This window comes from Dufourea novaeangliae, unplaced genomic scaffold (assembly GCF_001272555.1).
Source record: "Dufourea novaeangliae isolate 0120121106 unplaced genomic scaffold, ASM127255v1 scaffold187, whole genome shotgun sequence".
Taxonomy (NCBI): domain Eukaryota; kingdom Metazoa; phylum Arthropoda; class Insecta; order Hymenoptera; family Halictidae; genus Dufourea; species Dufourea novaeangliae.
Window position 1 is genome coordinate 1,785,877 of NW_015374075.1, and position 24,748 is coordinate 1,810,624.

The window sequence follows — 24,748 nt, forward strand, 5'->3', positions numbered from 1 at the left end:
ATGGAAACATAAAAATCTAGTGTCGTTAAATAATTCTACTAATAATCGTAAACCAAAAAAAAAACTCAATCTTGTGAAGTAAATAGAAGGAACATCATTGGGAACACCTTTTAACTCAGATTTCATGCAGCTGCCGCCTACCATTGTTATGTCTAACAACGGAAATCCATTTTTCCTGCATCACAATAAGTTTCGTCCTAGTTATGTCGCAAAACAGTTTCAGCAGGTGGGCTCAAGTGTCGCTTAAAAAAAAAAAAAAAGAGAAAAAACGAATACAAAATAACACGAAATTCGTACCTCTATACGTAATATAGCTTTAACTATATTGAAAACTTTTTATAACAAGAATTCATGAAGGAAACATAGAAAGAACATTGAAATTGATGACATTATGTGTTTCCGTACGTATTGTATTTTCTTGCAATAAATATAGCGACACATCTAGACGAAAATTGCTCAAATTGATAATTGACGTACGAGCCACGTATATCCAGCCTATTATTGGATCATTTCAAGTGATTAAGAGGTACTTTATAGTACGTCCAAATTGCTGTCACACAAGTTGGGAGCTCGGTATAAAAATGAGGCACAGTTTCACAATCAGGGGATTCCTTTTTACCAAATGCTTCTACTACCTCCCAATGAATGTATCCATATATCAAACATGATAGCATAATTACTATCATTAAACTAAACCATGCATGGATATTAATATGTGTCCTTAAATGTGTTTAAGGAGAATGACGATTTCTTAAACAATTGTCGTATTCTTATCGGTAGCAAACAGTCTTAACAACGAGCGTAGACTAATCATGTCGCGTTCCATAATCGTGTAGTCCTTGCGTAGGTATGCGTCATGTTATGTGCTGGGTGTTAATAGCTCTCATCGGGTGTAATGTTATACATAAGTAGCAGGTGTTGACCACAATGGTTATTTAGCCACTGGTACCATTAACCAGAGCTTCCTTAGGCTTATTGCTCTGTTGCATACGAGGAGGGCGTACCCGTGGTTCTCTTTGGCCTTTGGGCCCTTGGGAACTGTTGTTAGTAGCAGAAATGTCATTTGCTGGTGTTCCTTCTTTACTAGTTACTGTTGATTGGTCGCCTGGGCCGGCATTGCTGCCTAAACAAATGCATAGATTAACTTTGAATATTTCTGTATGAAACTTAAAACTGATTTAAATGTACACACTTAACCGGTTGCGGTCCAATTTTTCTGACAAATTAGGCGCCTACCAATTCTACTCTTTTTTTTACGTAAAAGCAAGTTCATACTACGATTCCAACGTATTAAAGATATTAAGTTTAATTGAAAAATGTATTATGTCATAAAAATATCTTACTCGTGTAAAAGTGTAGATTTATTATTTGTATCTGACATATGCCTGCAAATCATCAAAAGATTGTTTCGAAAAATAGAAAATATACAATCTTTCGGCAAGAAATTAATTTCTGGAACAAACAACTATAATAATACTTTTATTCAAATGCCCATACATAAGATATAGAACATCTGTATGATTTGTACGCGATCAAACTAATTATTCCTATTACAGACATTGGCGTGCAGACTAACCTCCGTAAAATAAATAAATGCTGTTTAACGGTTAATTTTGTAACAAACTACTTTTTATATAAATGGTTCCTCTATAGCGACAACAGACCAAAACACTCGACTGAAGTGGTTCCCATTTGACTATACTGGAGTGCAAACGGTTAATACTGTACTTAATAGACCTTACTAAAACCGATCGTCCTAAAGGGATTCCATTATATTTTTTAGATATAGTTACCTCTCTGATTATTTGTTGGTGTAGAACTACGTTGCCGAGAACGTCGAAGTCGTCTTCGCCTTATGCTTTTAGGTCCTGCCTCCACACTTGATACAGATTCTATGCATAGACAAACCACTGTGACCATCTTTTTTTATATTTCATTATGAAGAATGTAGTGTTTAAATATACATATACCTAATCAAGTGTAAATTAAGCTACTGCATATGTTAGTAGCGTGCATTAGTAGTCATCGTTGATACTGTTAGTGTTAGATGGTCACAAGTGTTTGCTTCACAATCCATGCCACTCTCAAAAGCATTTTAATTTAATATTTGATTCTCTTTAGGACGAAACGGTTGGTCTAGTGTAGAATAGTATTGAAGTAATGCTATTACCTCTATCAATGCTTGAAACATCTTGGCTATCAAGAACCGTGTCTTCATCATCGGTAGTTCGACGACGTTCGTCCCTACGATCTCTACGTTGAGGTGGAGGACGACCTTGTCTGCCACCCATGTATCCTGAATTTCCGGCACTACCTTGGTGGCCACCTCTTGGAGGTAGATCTCTTACACGATCTTCACTACCATCTAAAGTATCTCGACGCAATCCTATAAATTGAATATGATTTATAACAAACATTAAATGCAAATACATGAACAGAACATGATGAAAACAGGATACCTTTAATGACTTTGTAAATCAAATGTAATCATGAAAGATTAGTGTTCTTACTTGTAGTAGATGATGATCAATGTAGAATCTAACTCGTTAATAACAATTCTCACCATTATAAGAATTAAAGGTATTAATAGGAAATGAAGAAGCATCTTGAGAAATTAAGTTCACTAATCTTTTAATCTTTCCCTGATTATTATTATGCTTGTATCAACTTATGTGGCACGAGAAAATTGTATTTAACTACATTAAAATAGCTGATAGTACTTGCAAAATGTATGTAATAATTATTGACTAAATCTTCTACCATAAAAATCAGATTCAATTGGAGGTGTTTTACAAGACAAGTTTTATTACAAAACGTATTTAAATACATTATTAATAAAAAGAATAACATAATAGCTGTTTCTGAGCAACTTTAAACAATCTACGGCATTAACATTCAGTTTTGTTAATAGTTAGAGTTAATAAAGTTAATTAAATTTAATATATTATTATGTTGAATTTTTCATCTTCCATCCTACAATACGTGTATCATAAGTTGAATGAAATATTAAATACCGTCATACAGTACTATACATTTTTCGCAAACCATTTGTTACTTTGTAATATTAATTATTGGTAGAATATATTATATTAGACAATTCGCACACAAAATAAGGTATAAAATTATATTTAATTTTTAAGCAATCACACCATATGATACTTCTTAATTACATGCATTTCTATTAAATACATACATGCAAATGCATATGGTCATTATTATTAGTATCTAATGTACCATAATTGTATACACTGCGTAATGACATGTTTACAAATGCGGCGAATTGTTAATATATCTATAGATCTGAAGTAAAAGAAATGTAATGTAATTATGAACGAACATAATGAATAACGAATAACGATGTACAAGTAAAACATCAAATAACTGAAACGGTTTAGAGCAAAGTGTGGTTTCAAATCTATGTAATTTAACAATGAAGAAACTCTAACCATTCTAAGAAGTTAATACACACTAAATTCGATTTAAATAGACCGAATTCCCCTAACTCGAACATAAACAGAAGATATTAAATGTATTAATATACTAAACAGAAAGTATTTAATTTTTTATATAGTTAATCCATATTTTTTATGCTTGTATGAACAGATTTACAGATTTTTCGTATTTAGGGAATAGTTTAAAGTTTAAAGAATCGATTAAAGGACAAACTCGTGTATTGGAATCTTTCTCAATAATTCTTAACATTTTTTTAGTTGTTACCGGAAAATATATTTGCAAATATTATTTACTGTATGTATAGTAATACATACTATTAGTATTTATAGTTATACATAATGAAAAATAATGAATGTACATGAAACAAGTAAACATAATTTTTCAAGAAGTGTTGAAAACGAATATTTTGTTATATATTATTACGTTTACTGCGATATAAGACATGTACATTTCTTGTTATACCTCCGCTTGTGTTAGTCCTATTACATTTGTTGTGTATTAAAGAATTCTTTATAATTTCTGTAATATTTTTTTATAAAATTACTATTGTCTTCTTAAAAATTAATTTAACAGAATTCAACAAGAAGCGTGCAGAGTCTATCATAGTAAACGTATTAAAGGCAGAATAAGTTACACGAAGTTTGAATAAATTATAGTATAATCTTTGGAGATTCAAAATTTATTTTTCGTTGAAGAACAAAGAAGCTCAACATATATCCAGAAACAAATTGTTTCAAATATTATTGGCATTTTAGTTTATAAATTAATAGTTGCTTAAAAGTAGTATTAGATACAATATATTAATTACGAATTTATATTATTGATTGCTACATATTATTAGACTCACAATTGAAATTGCTAACAAAATTATTTATTTCTGGACGTATATGGATATTAAAACTTTTTTTGTCAACGAAACTTATGAATCCCTAAAGTTACTATCCAGTGTTTTATTCACACCTGCAAATTATACTACGTTACAAATAATAACGAGTGTAACAGGAATAATCATCATTTTTGTTAACTCAGGCCAAACGACATTATGTTAAATCTGAATAAAAGAGTTTCTACTAGGAATATTGTATAGTAATTATTCTAGTACTGATTTAACGTCAATAACAAGTTATCAAATGTTACTTTGTGTTAAGACATCCTTTGTCTTTAAAATCTCTGCATTCTCTATTGTCTTTGGTGTTGCGTCCACCGGTTCTGCCCGATTTGGTTTGATTAGGTTACTGTGCGACCTACAAATTGACTAACTAACTAGGTCTGGGTTAGATCTACTGTCTCTGGTATTGTGTCCCCCGGTTCTGCCACTACGTTTTTGTGTGTTTTCTACATTCTTGATATAGTCAGTAATAGTATTACCGGCATTGTGTCTGGTAGAAACTCTAGCCCTGCTACCACGTCCACGAGATTGACCCCCACGACCTCCTCGACCTCCACCACCTTCCTCTGGGCCTGCAATCATTCCTCGTCTTGTTGGAGGAAAGTTGGGCGTTGGTCCCGTGGTAGATCCATGTATACTTCTTAGTTGTTGGTCAATTTCTAATTTTTCTTGCCGTAATTGTTCTACTTCCTTAAAAACAAGTAATAAAAAATTGTATATAGTACATATATAACTAATAGGAATATTAAAAGTATGAAATGTGGAAAGTAGAGTGTATATTATTTCAATTGTACCTTCAAATGCGCCAAGTGATACTCCAAACACATTTTCGCATTAGCAATACTTTCAACAGTACCAACAAAGACGAAGGGCACCTGACCCTCTTCTCTTGGAATTGTAGGTTGAGGTTCGTTGTCTCCTTCTATTTTTACACGTACCTGAAATTTATATGATTCAGAATCATATTGTTTAGTATATCGTTAATAAATATCCTAGTACGAATTTTTTAATCTAATATCACATCCATACTCCTTTAATTTTCAATCACCTTCCTTGTTAGAGATCAGGCTGTAAAATTTGTCTGAATATTGTTTTGTAACGAATTATTTGGATTACATAAATTTAAAAGTTTTTCTCAAACAATATTTCGGAAATGTTAATTCTTAAATCTTCTTTTGAAAACAAAAACAACTGATAATTTTAAAGTTTAAATAGCTGTAGACGAAAAACAAATGCATCGACATGAGCGACGTATGCGTGGCATGAAATTTTTTAATAATAGAAAAAAAGGAAATTTTTCATTATTGGGTGGGGCTGGCTCGAGTGGGCTGCGTAAAATTTGAAAATATTCCTAACAATATATAATTCATTCGACTGAACTAACTGAAAGAAATCAAAAACAATGAACATGATATACTTACTCTATCAGTATATACATTCCCACTCGAACCAGTTGTTATCTACCGAGAACAAACAAGGTTTGTATAGCATGTACCCAACCCACAGCAAATAATTACCATTTTCATTACAATATGATTGTATAAATTAAGCTATTTCCTTTCAACAAAAGTATTATACTAGAACATGACAATACAATTAAATATATTTAAATAAAATGCATCAAAATAACTTAATTATCAAAGTAAAGGTACACACATACGATGTCTAGATTAAATTTATGTACACAATTATTGCATCAAATTAATGAAGGTCCAAAAATTTTTCGAAAAAGAAAAAAAGTATGTGTATACTTCAAACCAAACATACTGAATGTAATGGTAAACTAAATGTATCACAACTTTATGTTTCAAAAAAGAGGAAAAAAAATACTGTAATAATAATGTATAACTTACCAGAGTAACAAATAATAGAATAAATATACTTACTACACCACTTTTGTCTACTATTTCTTGAATTACACGACCATTTTTTCCAATTACTTTGCCCACCAAAACACGCGGAACTTGTATAGATTCTTCACTATATTCAAGCATGGAACGAGCCTTTTTAACAGCTTCGTGTGTCTGTAACCAAATAACACTGTATTACTTAACTACTCTGAATTACTTTCAATGAATAGAGTGGTCAATGAAATAAAAACGATTGATATTTAGAAAATATATGAGGATGTATAGGGTAAATAAAATTTTATATAATTACCTGTCCATATATTTTGAACGTGCACGAATTTTCTTCTAGTTCTATGTTCGTAATTCCATCAACTTTCCTTGCCTGTTGAATGTTTGCGCCATGAGCACCAATTGCTAAACCCATCAGGTCTTCCCGTACATTAAATTCATCTGTGTATCTAGAAAATAAAGCGTTTTCTCTTTCAAATATTTAGTTTTGAAGCAAAACGAGAGCATACAATTTCTTCTGCTGAAATAATGCAGGTAACCATAATAACATGTTGCACTATAATTAGATTAAAGAAAGTTTACAGAAATCAAACTAATATTATTAGTTTTAGTAATAATGTTAATAATAATTGCTAGTTTTAGTAATATGTTAATGAATACTACCCAAAGGCAAATATAATTTTTTTTTTATATAAATAAAGACTTAAGTGCTTACATACACAGAAAATAAAAAATTTTTGCCAATTTTATATTAAAATTATAAGATATATATTTTTTGTTGATAACATGCAATATTATATCAGTGTGTTAGGGTACAATTATGAAGAACAAAATGTTTTATTATAATTGAAAGTCCTGTCTGTGGCTTGCATCTTGGCAGATAAAAGTAATAGTAGACAACTTTTGGATAAGTTAAGAATAAATCTCATATTCGTTCTAAGTAGTTCATAATAATCAAATTTCAGTTGAAGTGTATGTTAATTTATTTCATTAATCACCCACAAACGTACGCAATCATTAACTCTTTGAGTGCTAAGAACGCATATATGTATGGATTCATCCAAATGTTAATATCGGATAATATTATGGGAATAAAAATTAAACAAACTAAATAATATTTATGCAACTTTATATAAAAAAAGATCAAATGAAAGCTTGAATTATTCATTCCATAGATAATTAGTAATTTCATACAATATGCGGTACTTGAAAAAGTTCTGCGACTATCATCATCGTGAACAGAGTCTTGTCCACTGTAAGTGTTAATTTTTGAAGTACTCCGCACTCAAAGGGTTAAAAAAACTGGAATAAACACATATTTTAATGCATAAAAATGTATATAATAAGATATACGAATAAGTTCATTGAAAGAATTATGTAATTATGAGTTTGAAGAGAAAGTACATGGGATTGAAAGTAATGAAATCAAAATGACGTGATTGTATGAAGCATGCATACGTTCCTGTTATTAAAATAGGCAAACTATTATAAATTTTGTAATACAATTCCTGAAACTTACGATTATGATTAGAGCATCATTGAAAAATCGGAGAGCTTTTAATCGAAGTATTTATCTTTTCTATCATATTATTTAATACCTCATTGTAGTAACAAGGAAAAGTGTGATATGTATTCTGTCTTTCTAATCTTTATAGTGTAATAGAAAATGTATAGATGTATTAGTTTCTGTTCACATAAATTATAAGTGGTAATTGTAGATAAAAATACTTTTAAAGATCTACACTAAACTGTCATGAAATATAACTTTCTCAAAGAACATAAAAATTATATTTGACGAATGAGAAATATGTATGTTATTATGGTATTTATGTATAAATAAATTTTTTTTAAACAGAATCAGTGTGAATTATTTACATCCTTTGTAAAAATTCATACAAAATCGTGTAATATTATAATTATAATAGAATTAAAAATTTCATAACGACCTAACAGAAATGATTCAATACTAAAGCTTATATTAATTTTCATTATCCTCATTATATATTTTGTAATTAAGTCATTAACTTTTGATAAAATACGATATAGAGTTACCAGTTATTTAAATTTCTGTGCAACACACTTAATATATCAGTGTTTCTCAAACATTGGCAGGCCAGAATGTATTTTCTTATGTGGACAAAATGAATGAACGTAAAACTCTACTTAAACACATAAATGTAAAAAAAAAAGGGTAAAGGAATTGAAACTGATCACAGCTACACGTTTATAATTATTCACTAATTCATCATTTACGAAATAATTTTACTACAGAACGTATAATAAATTGAAAAGAATAAACAATAAATTTTATATGTCTGTGTATTTTAAAGCATTTGGGTCTCACTGAATGATCTACACAACGCCGAAGCATGCACATTTATAGTGTAATTTCATTTTTCAATGGAAAAATGCAGCTGTGTAAAATTTGTCATACAATAAGCTAATGTTAACTTAAGTCTAAACCACGCTGCTCTGATCTCACCTTGAATTTGTTTTCACTCCTGCCTCAAAGTCTGAGACACGCTGATATATAAAGTTTGAAGATCTAAATTTGCTGAAATGAGAAACAAACTCTGGTGTAACTCAGTGGAAAGTCATGTGTAAGGTGGCCCTATCCTGTGTCCCTGCCATTCTGTCTGTTTGCTCCTCGCCAATAAATGAATTAAATTTCATTCAAAATCCACTTCCATTCGTATTAAGTTATAGTTAGTAAACATAGTTAGTAAAGTTTTCGTATTCTGATGGAACAGAAGTCACTCGTCTGGTAATAGTAAAAATACAATGTTACAAACTTTTCAAAAACTACTATTTACTTTCCATACACCTACCCTGTTAGTATACTAATAATCTAAAAATATACCCTGCATAAAAAGTACTGCCTTCTCTTCATTATATTGAGTATTTCTTTAGAATTATACCTGTATTAAAATAAATTGGTATACAGAGTTAGTATTTAAAAATGTATACTCAATTTTTACTAAATTACGAAGATATATTAAGCATTATTATTTGGATAATATCCTGATTATTTTTAATATTCTACTAAAAAATCATACAAACCCGTTACTTGAATGTTTTGGAGAATATTGTGTATCTTAGTGTAAGATATTTCATCAAAAACAATTAGTGTTCAAGAATATAACACGATAAACAAATTTCAAGTGCAAGCGGTAGCCCTAATTGCATGTATTAGTTACTCAGACAGATAGTGTGTTTACTTGCTGGAATATGTCAAGCATCTACAACTACAAAGATTTTTGTGAATTTTAATATAACTGTTAATATACAAACATTTTGCATAACTTGATCCTGTGTATTCGAATGAATGAAGATGATTAAATATATATATATATATATACACACATATATATTATAGATATATATGTAATGAAACACATGAAAATTCAAAGTGCATGCATATTGTCTTTTTTTGTATTATATAAAGTACACTATTCATTAAAATTTCATATTTAAAAATTGTAATTTAAACACTTAATTATGTGGACATCAATCACGTTTACTTAATAACAACAGTTAATATAAAATTGCAGTTAAAGGATATCATTTATGTTCCTAAAGGGTACCGGTGTAGAAGGTTTCCTTATTTCTTAATAGAATTTGATATATACTTTTGTTTACTTATGAACGAAATGATTTAAAGTAGAAAAACAACAAGTAGCAGTAAATATACTTAAAACATTTAATATGAATGTGTTCTATGAAACACATTAAATAAAATTGATCTAATCATAATTTATGTACCTGATGATTGTAATCAGCAAATAATGGAAAACATAGCATTACCCTATATGTACAAAAATATTTTAAAAGTAACAGAATAGTATGTCAACTGAAAGTGACATTTGCTAAAAGACAGATGGAAAAATACATCATGTGCTGATTTATTACAATATGCACTTTGTGCTTTTGCGATTGACAGTAGTAAAAGAAATAAAATGGCAACTGACATGTAAAGTTATGTATGAATCTTGTAAATGTATAATGGTAAATTTATTGAAGATTTTATATACAATCACAAATGTAACATTGGGAAACGAAAATGAAAGGTATAGTAAACGTTTTTAGTGTAATTATATAACGACATTCATAAAAATGATATGATGTTGAAGCAAACATATTAGTTAATGATTGGAAATATAATGAATCTTTTCTGCCAGTAAATGCAAACCACAGACAGGATGGTAACCAGGACAGTATATGGATAGGGACAGGTATTAAATATCACAAGATTTGTTAATTGCAACACCAAGACTAAATGTTCTTTACTTACCCCCCAATCGTCTGAAGTTTAGTTGACTCCAGTTGACGTATCGCTTCTTCAGTTCTTTTTAAAAGTAATACCTGTAACATACAAATAAACAATTATGTATTTCAGAAGGAATGTTGATCCTATTATGGTACTATATAATTTATTTGTATAGCTATACCAATTACATTTTTAATAGCATTATGTTGCCAAATTATTTGCAAATTAGTTGAGAAAAAAGTAATTGACGACCATAGTAACTTCACTAATTACCTTTTGCGATAAGCTTCTAAAGTGCATTTCTTGGAGCACGCTACTGTGACGATGTAAATTTTCGTGACGGGAGATGGCCAGCAATACTCCTCGTTCAGGCACATATCGGCACACAGCCGCACCTATCGCTTTTTGAAAATCCTTATGTACATTTTCCACTTTGGCACTGTACACATTAAAAAATCTTTTTAGAGCATAATAAAATAATGGTCTTAAATGACTGAAAAGAACAGAACGTATTACATACAATTCTCTCAGATCTTCAGGTACTTCGATTTCGATCTTGTGAAATGTATTTTTATCAATAGGGGGATTAGGATTTTTGGGCCTCACTCGCTCGCTACCTACAATTTCAGTATAAGCACATTCCCAGCCTGAATATTCAACTACTTGAAAACCTCCTTTGCTCATCTGAAACATTAATTTCATTATATAAATAATGTTTCTAAATACAATTAAAACCATCAGTGTTTGAAATATCAATTTAAAAAAAATAAAATTATTAACCCACGCGTTCCTATGTCCGGGTCACCGGCGACCCGTTGATAATCAGTGTCATCGAACTGTTTATATAGCATGGAAGCAAATATTTCGAGATGTTTTTATAGATCACGATTGACCCCTCCGCCGATTTTGGCAATCCGGACTTCGAGGGTTAAGAAATACATATGTAACAATACATATATGTATATATACGCATTATACACAAATTAATGAAACTTCAGTACATATTTCTTTTCATGAGTAATATGCAAAAAAAAAAGTAAGACCAATTCTTACTAACCTTACTAGTTGCCTTCCACCAACCCCAATGTTCATGCTCATTAGTCCTAGAAAGTACTTCAACCTCCTGATTCTCTGCATATTCAGTTTTCGGACCTTCTTTTGGAGGTAGACGTACTTGAGAAAATGGGAACTTTGCTTCTGCTTGCCAACTAAAATGAAAAGTATACATTATTACATTGTGTAAGTAAATTATATGTAAACCTCTTGCCCAATGTTGCAACATACTTTGTACAAATGAAATAACTCATAAACGACAATAAACTTTTAAAAAACTGTACATACGCATATATATATATATATATATGTATATATATATATACTAAAACTATAACTTATATAATAAAAGTATTATCATCACAGTTGTTATGCTTTAGTGGATTTAAAACAGATTTAAATTATTATTTTTATATACATTTTCCATGTAAAATAGTTATTTTCAATTGCTACGTTTATGATCATATCAAAGATATTCCTATAATACGATAAAAGACTCGTTAAAAGATTATATTAAACTTTAATGATTCTTCATAATACCTAGGTATATATAACAGCAATTGTTATTGTATTTAGAAATAAGGTAAAATATGTAAAAATACCATAAAAAATAATAGCCATATATGTACAAATAACGACTAATATTTATGAAAATCATGGACTTTCGATATCATCGGGACAAGTATTTAGAGTGTGATTGATAAAAATGGTATAATTCTTGTGCTCAAAAAAACTATACTGTTTGTATTAGCATAGCTAATCATAGTGATCTGTTCCAAAGACTAATAGTTAAATAGTTACTCGAAAAGTACAGGAAGAACTTACTCATTTTCGAACTGTACCAGAACCTCGTCCTCAAAGACGTCGGTGACAAAGGCCTGAAAAAATGAAACATAAAGCATGTAAAGACACTCGTCCAGAAATCAGAAGAGTAGTAGCGAGTAGCATAAGAAAATCGAGCGTAATATCGGGGTGCATTCGGGATACCGACGAAAGCGGTGTTTCTGTAATTTTTATATAAAGGAAACGCGATTTGGTGAATTGGAATAACATCAGGACGGATTGCAACATTAAAAGCTGACGAAAATCACGCCCTGTCAAACGAGACATGGCGTCGGAGGAAGCCGCGTTACCTCGCGAACATTTGAGGGCCGCGCTTTCGCGAAGTACGGGCGTCTCTTTTGTGAGATTAGAACCGCGCCATGGGCCGTGACTTGGTCTATCCACGGCCTCGACCTTTCGCCCTGTTTTTTGTATACTTTTCACAGAACGAACCTTATAATTTGCTCCGTTTTCGCCGCATACTTCGACTGTGAGATCCTCCATCTTGCTTTTGTGTGACGGCTCGCCTCCTTTGCAGCAGGCATGCTGGCGAGCGGGCAGCTGCACGAGTTCGAGGCTGCAAACTCGTTGTTCACCAATCGCGCAACTCTTTTCCATGATGCAGCCTCTTTATTGGACAGACTCGTGCAGTGTTACCACTTTCGCATCGTTAATTTACGTTCGAAAGAACTAGGATAATTGAAATACGCAGCCAGTACGTTAGCACAGAGCTGTGCATTTCTGTAACCGCTATTGGAAGTCAAATCATGACTTCGTGCCATTCGCAATCCTATACTCGCTTTTGTCTGGTCTTGGTATTCGCGATTTTGCGAAACGCGTGACGCGCCTTGACAGTACCGATGCGGATAATATTATTATTACTAATCATTCAGTGCAGACGACAATGTCTGGAAGCAGCGATTCCGAAGAATTTTTTGATGCGGAGGATGATACTTCCCACCGTAACTCACGGTAACTTGACTAATATTCGCTTATCATGTGACTCTATTCAAGATCCTGAATAATATTTTATTTATAATGTGCACGTATTATAGATCGTTACTATAAAACTTTTGTAACAATTTGAACTCTGTTCACTTATAAAACAGTACCGATTACGAAAATTTCTTTCGCGATTTTCATTTGATCGATGACATTATTCGATCTTCTTTTAGACCTCGAAGTTTCTTTTATATCATTTCCTATTGTCTACCTTTTCTGTTGTGTCATGTTCCTATATAGCTTTATATTTTTGGTTAGGTCTGAAATTGAGCACTTTAATGCAATCATTTTCATGATTGTATGCAGTTATTTCAGAACCGGCAGTTGCTACTTCTCTAGTGTTTTAATCGTTGCTTTTCAATTCCAAACATATTGGAAAATAATCTTCAATGTCATTGTTTCAATAGTTTAATAAATCAGTTTATATTGGAATGTAGTATTTATTTTACTTTCAGTCAGTCTACTTTCCTCTATATTTTATATGTATTAAAGATTGTTTTGTCTTATTTAGTACTGATTATAACAGTACTGATGTAACAGTATTTGATTTTCATAGCAGGAGCAAACAGCGTGAATCCTTTAGCGTTGAAATACCACCCAAGGATACATCAGACATCCATCAGAAAACAGACGATGATGATGTTTTTGTGAAACATTACTGCTATTAAAATGATTGATATTACATACTTAATACCTAACATAGTTTTAATAAAGAATATACATTAATTTAGGAAGAAGATGGAAAGGAATCTAGTACAGATAAAATTGTGGGTAGAAGGAGATTTCGTGAACTTCGTCAGCGCATGCAAACAGAAGATGATGATATTCCCATTAACAGTTCCCCTCCAGATAGTCAAACATCATCCATCGAGGGTGTATATCCTGCTCCTTCAAAAACAACTCATCCATTTAGAATCATTGAACACGATACTCTTAGCCTACAAAGTATGACCTCTTTAGGACGAGTGGGTCGAATTTTAGCTGGAGTTGGGGACAATGCTTCTGCTGTACTTGTAACAAATGTAACCCAGTGTCCTCCTTCTGCCATCCTTACCCGTGATAGCCAGATGTCCTCCATTGCTAGTATTCCAAGCAAAGACGAGGACACAGCATCTGGTAAGGTGTCCCAGTCCTCCAGCATCCTTACGTTATCAGGGGATATCCTACAGGAATCCTCTGTTAACAGTAGGTCGAACTATGCTTCTCACTCACAAAATGATAAGACTGTTATGCTTCAAGAACCTGATGTCATCGCTAGTACAAAGAATAATGGAAAGTCCAATGAAGATACTGCTGTGGTTGGAATACCCGTTGCACCACCTAGACGTAAAAAAAAGACAAAAGTTCAGACACCTACTGACCTTGCTGTACGATACTTCTTAATTAGTACAATTATTTTAGAGTATAAAAAATATTTTCGTTTTAAATCATTGAGAAGATAGTATCGTATTCAGCAAGTAAACATAGATTTATAATTTTAGCCTTCTACAACAGAATCGGTACTACCAGCTTCTCCATTACCAAGTCCAGCAAGTACTATTGAGTCCATCACTAGAGAATTTGAACACTCACTTGACATTCGATCTGCTACAAAAGGACAATATGTTGTTAAACCACAAGTTTGTATAACAATATATTTATATAAATATACTTTAACATATGATGTCTGATGTATATACATACTAATTATTTCCTTACCTGTAGGATGAAGACAAGTCAAAAGCTGAAGGGCCTTCGGCGGAAGAATTAGAAAGAATAGAAAGAGTGAAAGCTGAATTAATGAGTGTGAGATCAAGTGATAAATCAAATAGTCCATTGGGATCTATGTCTAGTAACAGCATTGGCCGTTACTCCTTAGGCCCTCATAAGCTTTCCGGTTTGAGTCCTCCAGGTTCAAAGGAAAGACGAAAATCTGCTGGTGATCAAGATATGGTGAAACAGTTAAACATGTTTGTAAGAACAAGAACAGATTCTGGAAAACGTTTAACAGACATGGTAGGATATTGTTTTAAATATTAGATGAAGACGAAATTTGTTAATCTCCAATGCGTTAATAACAATGATATGCTCATCTTGTTTTAGGAAATTTTAGAACAAGTAACTGTACTAAACTTAGACACTGGTGAAAGAGTGCCATTAAGTATAGCGGAAGATAAATTACCACAGTGTATTAATCCTTTGTCGCTTCATATTATGAGACTCACTTCAGAATATATAAGTAATTCTAGTCTCGAGAAGGAGAAGGAAAGTGACGAGGAAAGCGTTGACAGTAAAATGTCCAGTATACCACCAGACGAAGATGTGGCTGTTGGCAGAGTTCGAAAGAGGACTCAAAAGTTGAAACGATTCTTAGGATCCACTGTAAAAAAAACGATGGACAAAGCCAAATCTATCGCCCAAGAAGTATCTCATGCAAGACACAAGGAAGACGTTATGGATATAGTAGATGAAGTTTATCCTGGTGAACAGCAATGTATTAAATTGAAAGCATCTAATAGTCATAAAGGACCATACGAATTCAGTTGCTTACGGCATGTGCAGGACTTGAGTGGGGAACATGTGGGTCCCGTTTGGTGTATGAAATTTTCTGCTTGTGGACGGCTACTTGCTACAGCAGGACAGGATCGAGTTTTAAGAATTTGGGTTTTGCGCGATGCTTTCACATATTTTCAAGATATGCGAACTAAATACAACGCTGAAAAAGTTAGTCCAACTCCTTCGCAGGAATCTTTGGTCTCGCAACAGTCTATGGAAGATCCCAACGTTGTGGCTAGTGCCTTCAGTGAAATAGAAGGGACGAAAGGACCTTTTATGCCGAAGCCATTTTGCACTTACACCGGTCATACCTCAGACTTGCTCGACGTATCATGGTCTAAGAATTATTTCGTTTTGTCTTCGTCGATGGATAAAACTGTGCGGCTCTGGCATATATCGCGGAAGGAATGCCTGTGTTGCTTCCAACATATTGATTTCGTTACAGCAATAGTATTTCATCCTCGGGATGATCGATACTTTCTATCAGGGTCTTTGGACGGTAAACTTCGACTTTGGAATATTCCGGACAAAAAGGTCGCCGTGTGGAACGAAGTTGATGGACAAACTAAATTGATTACCGCCGCAAACTTTTGTCAGAATGGAAAATTTGCGGTGGTAGGTTCGTACGATGGCCGATGTATATTTTACAACACGGATCAGTTAAAATATCACACACAGATACACGTACGATCGACGAGAGGGAAGAATTCGACAGGAAGAAAGATCAGTGGTATCGAGCCTATGCCAGGCGAAGACAAGATCTTGGTCACCTCAAACGATAGCCGCATCCGTCTGTACGATTTGCGAGATTTAAATTTGTCGTGCAAATATAAAGGTTACGTTAACGTTAGTAGTCAGATTAAAGCGAGTTTTAGCCCTGACGGGCAGTATATAGTTAGTGGTTCGGAAAATCAGTGCATTTACATCTGGAAGACCCATCATGATTATTCGAAATTCTCGAGCGTACGTAGAGATCGAAATGACTTTTGGGAAGGTATAAAATCTCACAATGCTGTAGTGACATGCGCAGTGTTTGCACCAAATCCGGATAGTATTATAAAACAGATCGAAGAGAGGGAGCAATGGGAAAGTAAAGAAGACGCAAAGAATCTAGCTAGTTCAACCGTAGATGTTCCTCCCGTTGATCCTGTGGTTGAACAGCGCACCAAAGGCTGTGGTGGCCATGTTCTCGTAAGCGCCGACTTTAATGGTTGCATAAAGGTTTTCCTAAACAAGACGAAACCTAAGCACAGTTCCCTACCAGCTTCTGCTCTTGCATAACACCATACTGAATTCATCTGTGCACTATTGTTAATGACTAGAAAATACTAAGAACACCACTACATTATATACGTACATATATATGTACATACATATATATAATATATATATATATATATGTTTTACATCGGCGAATTATATAGGATTCACTGAAACTATGTTTTTCAAAGTAAACCGCGATTGCGCTAAAAAATGTTCAATGACAGAATATTTTGTGATGTATTGCAAGAATGCTTACGAAATCTAATTAGTAATACCAAAACACCTGTGAGTTCGATGCTCAGACAATATTTTAGGATTTCTTATGGAAACAAGTAGAAAGTTGGATTCGTCATGGATTGAATCATCATTGTAATTATAATTTCTACGAAAGCTTTAAGTAAGCCATACAAAATGATCGCATATAGATTTGTAACGTGTATTTTTAACGTTTTTTAAATTCGACGCGATATTTTTTTATCGATTTTCTTTTCTTTTGTATTTATACTTTCCTTTCGGTGCTGGTCCACTGTGATCGTTTTACGTTTTATAGAAACACATTGCCAGAACGGTGTTAACGAAAATGCACGGTCAAGATGGCATCGTACGTTTTAATTAATTTATAAAGAAAAAAAAAAGCAAAGAGCACCTTGGTGAAAAACAAAGTATAAACGGGCACGCAAGCGACGGTTGAGTAGAAAAAAAATCAACGATCGAACGAATTATACGGATAACCCGGAAACATACAAATATATAACCCTGGTGATCCATCGTTAGAAAAATGTTGAATAGTACCTATCTACAAAGAGTTTAATGAAAATCAAACCGGATTTTCGAATCCTAATGGTTTCTAAAAGTATATACTCTAGAACTTTACCGTGATAAGATAGCGTAATACATCGAAGACAATATTTAAAGAGAGCAAAAAACGTAAAAAAAAAAAAGACAGAAAAAACAGCGAGCCGGTTTCAAGTTAAAAGTGCATCATCGTTAAGTTTTTCTACGAACGCAGTTTATATTTTAGAAGACTACTTCACATGTTTAATAATGAAAGTTAATTGTTCAACGTGTCATACGCGCATCATGATTTGACGTTGCGTGCTATATAAAAACCAGTTATATAAATTTAACCGATTAATCTTAGTGCAAGATTTGTCTCTCGCATGTAAAACATTACTTATGTATCCGTAGGGGTTACACACACACATTACATGCTCACAACACTCGCTACGTTCGATGTTAGTCGCGACGTCCGTAACCGTAAGTCGCTTCGATTCGATTCGCGAAAGAAGAGAAAGAGAGGAGAATAATTAAAAAGGCGTAAATAATAAAAAAAAAAAAATTATAAACGAGGAAAAGAAAATGCTGTTACGCGGAATACCGATTTCGCGATGTGTCAATTATAGCGGCGAAGTGTGCCGTGTAATGCAAGAAATGACGGCTTAAATGCTGTTCGGGAATTCTGCATTTTACGATTCTCGATTCATTTGATAAACTATGTCGTAAAAGATGATGCGCTATTTAGTCGCGATGTTGAAATACGACGATGGTCGGCTGGCGCGAGATCTATACCCGGATCACCGCGACCATAATTAAATGATCAAATTGCCGATGTACGGTGTATTTTATTTGTATTCGCGATACTCGATGTAAATACGCAGAAAAGAAATGTAGGTATTTTGTGTATATGCAATTGTAAATATACTTATATATTAATTGGAGGCGATAGTATCGATCGCTTATTAACTACAGTCATTTCGACAACGGCGTGTGCACAAAACTATTGTTTGTGATCTCGTAGTAAGCAGTAATCATGTAATATATTAATGTATCAAATAGTGTATTCGTGTATGAAAAATTTGTCTGTTTTTTAAGTTGCCGTCACACAGCAATATACGTCAAGTTTACATTAACCCATTGCTAATCATTTATTTGTACATTAAATTACCCCGTTAGGGACCTTCTTTAGAATACCAAAATATATGACTTAAATGAGTCGATTTTACGTCATATTGAGTATCTATAGAATGCAAAAGTACAATTTTAAGTACTTTTACTGTATCTCTGGGTGACTTCTTTGGTTAAAAATGGTGCACTCTCCAGTATAGAAGTAGTCTAGTAGTTTTCGCTTAAATAATCCAATTTCGTAGCATTATGCAGGGCTATGTCTTAATCAGAAAAGTACTGCAACAGAAATGGAGTCCTATAATAAAAACTAAGTCTCCAATTTTCAGTTCTTATAAGGAATTGAAAACCACGTTCAGTAATATCTCGATGAGTGCGACGTACTCGGGTCCACTTCAGAGCATTCGTGGCAAGACGGAAATATTTTCAGCTCCTCATAAATTTGTTTTTTGCCCGAAGTCGAGTCTCTGTTTAGCTTCTGTTTACTTTGTTGTGATTTATTCTACAGGGGAACAACTCCAGCGGTGGGAATAACGCCGTTGCTCATATCGCATTCATCGGGGATTCACTGTAATTAAGATTTGATTTTACTCCAGAGTATTTCTTTCGTTTTTCGAAATTCCCATATAGATTTTACCACTATCCGATTATCAAACTTGACACTCTTGTAACATATTTGATCCAATCCCTGTACTTCACATGTATATCAATTCCCCAGTCATTCTCACTCTTCCTGTACCGTCAATTTGTCATTACGCAAAAATAATAGCTATCGAGCTTCGATTCGATGTTATCGCCAAGCTACGTTATATTGCCAAGGAAACGTGTTCCTCGTCATATTCACGGAGGAGAAACTGAACAATGATTGCCACTAATAAGATTCCATCCATTGTTCCACACGATGGCGTGAGTACCGGCTGGTACTCATCTATAGGTCAGCGATGTGTGTGCGGTCAGTCGGTCGGTCGGTCGGCTGGCTGATTGTCGGCTGATTCACCCATTTACTACATTCATACGTCGGATGTACAAATGTCTCGTGTACATGCCGTGTGTATATTGTCCTTAGTAATTAGGATGAAAGTGCACCAGACGGCGAAATGTCCGTTAGAAGAAAGTGTACTGTGCAGCTTCGGATTTCATTGGCAATCGAAATATTATTTCTAGCAGATTGTTGTATTTAATAGCAAATAAAAATACCCCCCTATTTGTTTCCTTTTTTTATAAACAAATTTGTCGAACGAAAGTATTCACTGTACGAACTAAGGCGCACTTGCCAACGAGTCGCCGAGACTGAATTCGGTGTCTATAGAATTCGTTTGACCTACTTCTAACGAATTTGAAAAAGTGGTTTTTACTACTTTTTATCGGTGAACGTTTTCTCTATCGTCGAATGGCACACCATTTCGTGTTTGAATGAAAAAGTCTTCTTTGTCCTTTTGAACGGTCCGTTTTTTAGAATCTGAGTCAGAATAATTTGATTTTTGAAGTTGAAGTTATTTTACGTTAATTAGTAATGCAGATTATGTTCAAATTTAGTAACTGCAGTTTACGTGAAAATTTTCTATCGCAGCTTTTGTTGAAAACGAATCAATTTTTTAAACATTTTTCATACTATTTGACTATGTTTAGAGTAATGTACCAATATTTGTATGATTATACCGATCGAACAAACAGTGGGAATGAATTTTTACGACGAAAGTACAATTAGTGAAACTTTTTACCTGATAAATCGGATGTACCGTTACAGTGATAATGAAGTCTTCCGTATGTGGAATTCGTATGGTATGCGGGACTTCAAAACGGTTTCGAAAATTCCAAAATTCTTTAACATAATTACCTAATCTTAATCTGAATATATTACGATTACAACAGTTTATAAAGTCGTTTCTATTTTTCAATTATTAAATATTTTATACGCACAAACACGATAGGAAATAACAAATCCATTCCTGCGTCTGGTCCCCTGTGTCGCGTCGATGTTCCGTTTCTACGAAGTTCAAGGCTCCCGTTGATTACACGGATCAACGTTCACCTGCAGAGCGGATAGCAGGTACTGATGTGCATCGAATCGTCTCAACCTATTCTATGTCAAGTAACGAAATTGTAGAGATGTCAAAATGTTTTGCAAGTCATTCCATTAACATCGCTCCGTTTCAAAGTCTTAAGAAATTTATGCATTTGCGAAAGCTTTAAATATCTGTAAGGTCCTCAAACCATCAAAAATCCTACTAAAATGGTAAATAGAATTACCAAAAATTTGCAGGTGACATAAACGCAGTAATTTATTACTCAAATTCTTTTTTAAACCGTTTTTTCACCTACAGTCGCTTCGGTAAGTAATTTAACGACCAACCATACTTAATATGATATTTCTTCAAGATGCTGTTAAAATAAATGCTGAAGGCGCTGGTGAATCTCTAATAAATGCCACAAGAACGTTTTGTCTCGTAGCAACAGAACGTTCCCCATTCTTCAACTTGGAGGAGCCGGTCCAAATACAGGTTAGGGTATAAATATGGACTAGTCGAAAGTATAGGATCATATTAAATGCTTACTCGAAACTACAACTCAAGAAAAAAAGGAGCTTATTTTACCTTCATATCATAATAAAGTAAACATGTTTCAGCTACACTGTAACACCCTAAAAATCTTCAAAAGTGCTAGCCCACATTTAGACCACCACCTCTACTTTCCGAGGCGACTGTACACGGACCAATTCCTGTCATTGATGACATTATTCGATCCACCAGTCAACGCATCCAAGAGACGAAGACAAGTCCACGAATCTTTTCACCAGGATTCTGTACATTTTCGTCTCGAGATACGCCCAAAGTGTTTTCAAGCCTCTCTATATTCATGACCCCAATTGCAAAATTCGCGGGCAAGAGTATCGAAGTCTCTCTTGGCCGGTAGCAGATACAGGTAGTTACACAGGGAAGAGACGCTAAGTACGCGTGCTAACGATGACGACGAAGCCGTCGTATGTCTGACAGGTCGAGATCGTGGACGGGCAACAACACAACAGGGATACCCGAGAAGGACAAGAACGACGAATAGGTGGCACGACCGCGACCACGTCCACGATTCGTGGCCGTGGCCGTCAGGAGTGTGGCCCGAACACGACAAGAGATATCCTCCGGCCTGCGAGGGACCTATATAACTGTACCATGTGTCTGGGTCAGGGGGCGGGCCGCCACGTTTATAGGTATACTCTCTATATCGGACAGGTGTACCCCATTCCGACTCTTCGAGTTCTCGTGTGCACCGTCGCGTCGTCGGGCCCCAGCCACGCCGCAACACGCGTCATTTCTAGCTGCCCGTGGAACCGATATCACGACGAGAGTACCTAACCTGCGGTGTACAAAATACAGTGGAGAAGAGTCTCAGTCGCGCGGGGAGCCTCTGACGACGCTTAACAATCGACACCTCTTCGTAACCGGGGGACGAGCAACAACGTCCAGCCCAGAATCGGCCGCGGCAAGTGGCTTTTGGAAACGTCTCACTCGGGGCCCGTACCCACCTCGCACACGTTAGCCGATTTCGTCCCCGTTTTCGCGACTGAAATCGGCCGAGAAACAACCGGCTGCTTGTGCGCTGTAGAGAGCCTCCGACCGGCGCGCGGTTCTACGGCCGGAGAATATTCATCGGCACATGGTGCGTCGTCGATCAGTGCGGTGCGTTCTACTCGATTCATTTCACGCAATTCACACGTCGGCGCGTAATCTTTGATAAAACGGATTCATCGGAAAGGGAAGGCCTAAACATCGCGACCTGACGATCCAGGGTGGTAAAAAAATGTAAGACACTTTTCACTTGATCATTGTATGTATGTACACCAGCGAGCAAACTCGACTTTCACTAGAGAAAAAAGCAATGTAGAGGTTAGGGTCTCCTACTGCTTGGTAAATTTATTTCCAATACTGAAATAAATGTTAAACCGAATGTTGATTTAGCATAAGTTTCAATAACTTTGAGACTAAGCGGTAAGAGGTCGTTCCTTTAGATCACTTTTTCCCTTAGCGGAAGTTGAGTTTGCTCGTGAGGGTACTTTTGCAGAACTGTTAGACGATTAATGGTACATGATACGTGTCGACGGGTCTTTCGCGAATCGCGTTCAATAGTAAGTTCCGTGTTGCGTCGTTCGTCGGTTGGACAGATGATCTATCCCTTCGCGAGACTCTACAGATGCGTTTATATTATTATACGTTTGGATTAACTAATTACGGTACGGCACGGTGCAATCAAATTATCGGCTCGGGCCGTTGAATAGGCGATTATTTGCAGCGGATGCGTCGTGATTCGTTCCTCCCACCCCATATCGTAATGTGTTGCTAATGACAGGAGCTGTGCAAGTGCTCAGAGTACGGAGAAATTATATGACGCGCCCTGGGATACGCGACGCATTATAGCCGACCACGTGGTGACCGCTTTCATTCTATCGAATGTACCATCGCCGCAACAGTTGGTGGCTGCCGGTTGGCGGCTAATCTCGCGGAGTCAGGTCGGAAATCGTCGATACCTACATGTAATTTACACGTAAATCCTTCTCGGGCCGATTTGTATCCATTTTCTTCGCATCGGTCCGCTCGTTACACGTGAAAAATCGAACATTATTCTCTTCTCGCGGAACTCGTCTCGAAATCCATCGGTGTTCGATTTCTCCTGTCAAGTACTGAAATGAAATTTTCTTTCTCATGTAGAACGATGAGAACAGAGATCACGGATTTACTCGTTGTCCAACTTTGGAATGCGATTCTCGATGATTGATACTACTTAATTATGTAATTTTCTCTAACATTAATTCGTCGTTTCGTCCAAAAGGGTACAATCGGGATGACTGTCCGAAGAAATTATCATAATTGTGAATGATGGCAGTCGTCAAATCGAACACGTAGTGAAGGATAGTAGGATCGGTCGTCTGTATCAACGGTAGACGATATTCATTGAGCACCCGTCAACTATCTCGCACGATCGATCGGCAATACGAAACACCTTTACATCGAAAGTACATCGAGTTGTCGTCAAGTTGTCAATTTGTTTCGTTACGCTCGATTACCCTGTGCTCGCCAACGACTGCACACGATAGAGTAGTAATGTTGATTATGCGAGTATCGTGTGTACACGTTCCGTTACACCATTCGCGTTCGCCAACTGTATTATACGTATCCGAAAGCAGTCGATTTCCCGCTAATTACATGCCGAGATTATTAACAGGTTTATAGGCAATGAGTCCTGCTAACGTCTCGCGTCTTATCGAACACGTGATTAAAGACCTGCTGAAAATTCTTCGGTTGATTTTACGCTTTAATTAAATCGCGTATCCATTTAGATTTTACTGGACAAACTACTTACCGTGATTGATTCAAAGAGGAAAAGCATTTCGGTATTACCGAGTAGACTCAATGTGAACCTTTCAAACTTATTAACTCTTATTTCATTTTATTAGAATTCATTAAAAATACGCGTATGTCCTTTTTTTCATGTAGGTCGGTCATATTACAGTGGGTAGATCAAATTATTAGGTGACACAGTACAAAAAATATGTTTCCTTTCTGCCTGCGTGGAAATAAAATCACAATATCAAAGTTTTGACAGAGGACAATTTTTAATTAATTATTGTCCACTAGAAATACACGATAATATCAAGGTTTTTACGTTGGGTGATTTTTAATTAACAATTGTTCACTAGAAGTACACAAAAAT

At 34.8% G+C, this 24,748-nt stretch overlaps 2 protein-coding genes across 6 annotated transcripts; one reads left to right on the top strand and one right to left on the bottom strand.

Moving 5' to 3' along the window:
• Positions 1–2: 2 nt before the first annotated feature.
• LOC107190537 (fragile X mental retardation syndrome-related protein 1) lies at positions 3–12,887 on the bottom strand. Of its 5 annotated transcripts, none has more exons than XM_015579347.1 (14): positions 12,797–12,886; positions 12,347–12,399; positions 11,526–11,676; positions 10,989–11,152; positions 10,742–10,907; positions 10,493–10,563; positions 8,684–8,755; positions 6,503–6,650; positions 6,229–6,366; positions 5,764–5,802; positions 5,137–5,280; positions 4,822–5,032; positions 2,171–2,386; positions 3–1,123 (listed from the first exon to the last, which is right to left on the bottom strand). In XM_015579347.1, exons 1-14 carry the CDS (start codon positions 12,845–12,847, stop codon positions 936–938), a joined length of 1,812 nt encoding a protein of 603 aa, XP_015434833.1. In that variant the 5' UTR covers positions 12,848–12,886; the 3' UTR covers positions 3–935. The 5 variants fall into 5 exon arrangements, with proteins under 5 accessions (XP_015434833.1, XP_015434834.1, XP_015434836.1 ...); XM_015579349.1 differs by having other exon boundaries at positions 1,008–1,119; positions 12,797–12,887; XM_015579348.1 differs by lacking the exon at positions 5,764–5,802.
• A 1,202-nt stretch (positions 12,888–14,089) lies between these two features.
• LOC107190547 (WD repeat-containing protein 44) lies at positions 14,090–17,215 on the top strand. The gene is made up of 5 exons (XM_015579362.1): positions 14,090–14,461; positions 14,585–14,712; positions 14,827–14,964; positions 15,050–15,340; positions 15,428–17,215. The coding sequence occupies exons 1-5, from the start codon at positions 14,149–14,151 to the stop codon at positions 17,159–17,161; spliced, it is 2,604 nt and encodes an 867-aa protein (XP_015434848.1). The 5' UTR covers positions 14,090–14,148; the 3' UTR covers positions 17,162–17,215.
• The last annotated feature ends 7,533 nt before the right edge of the window (positions 17,216–24,748 follow it).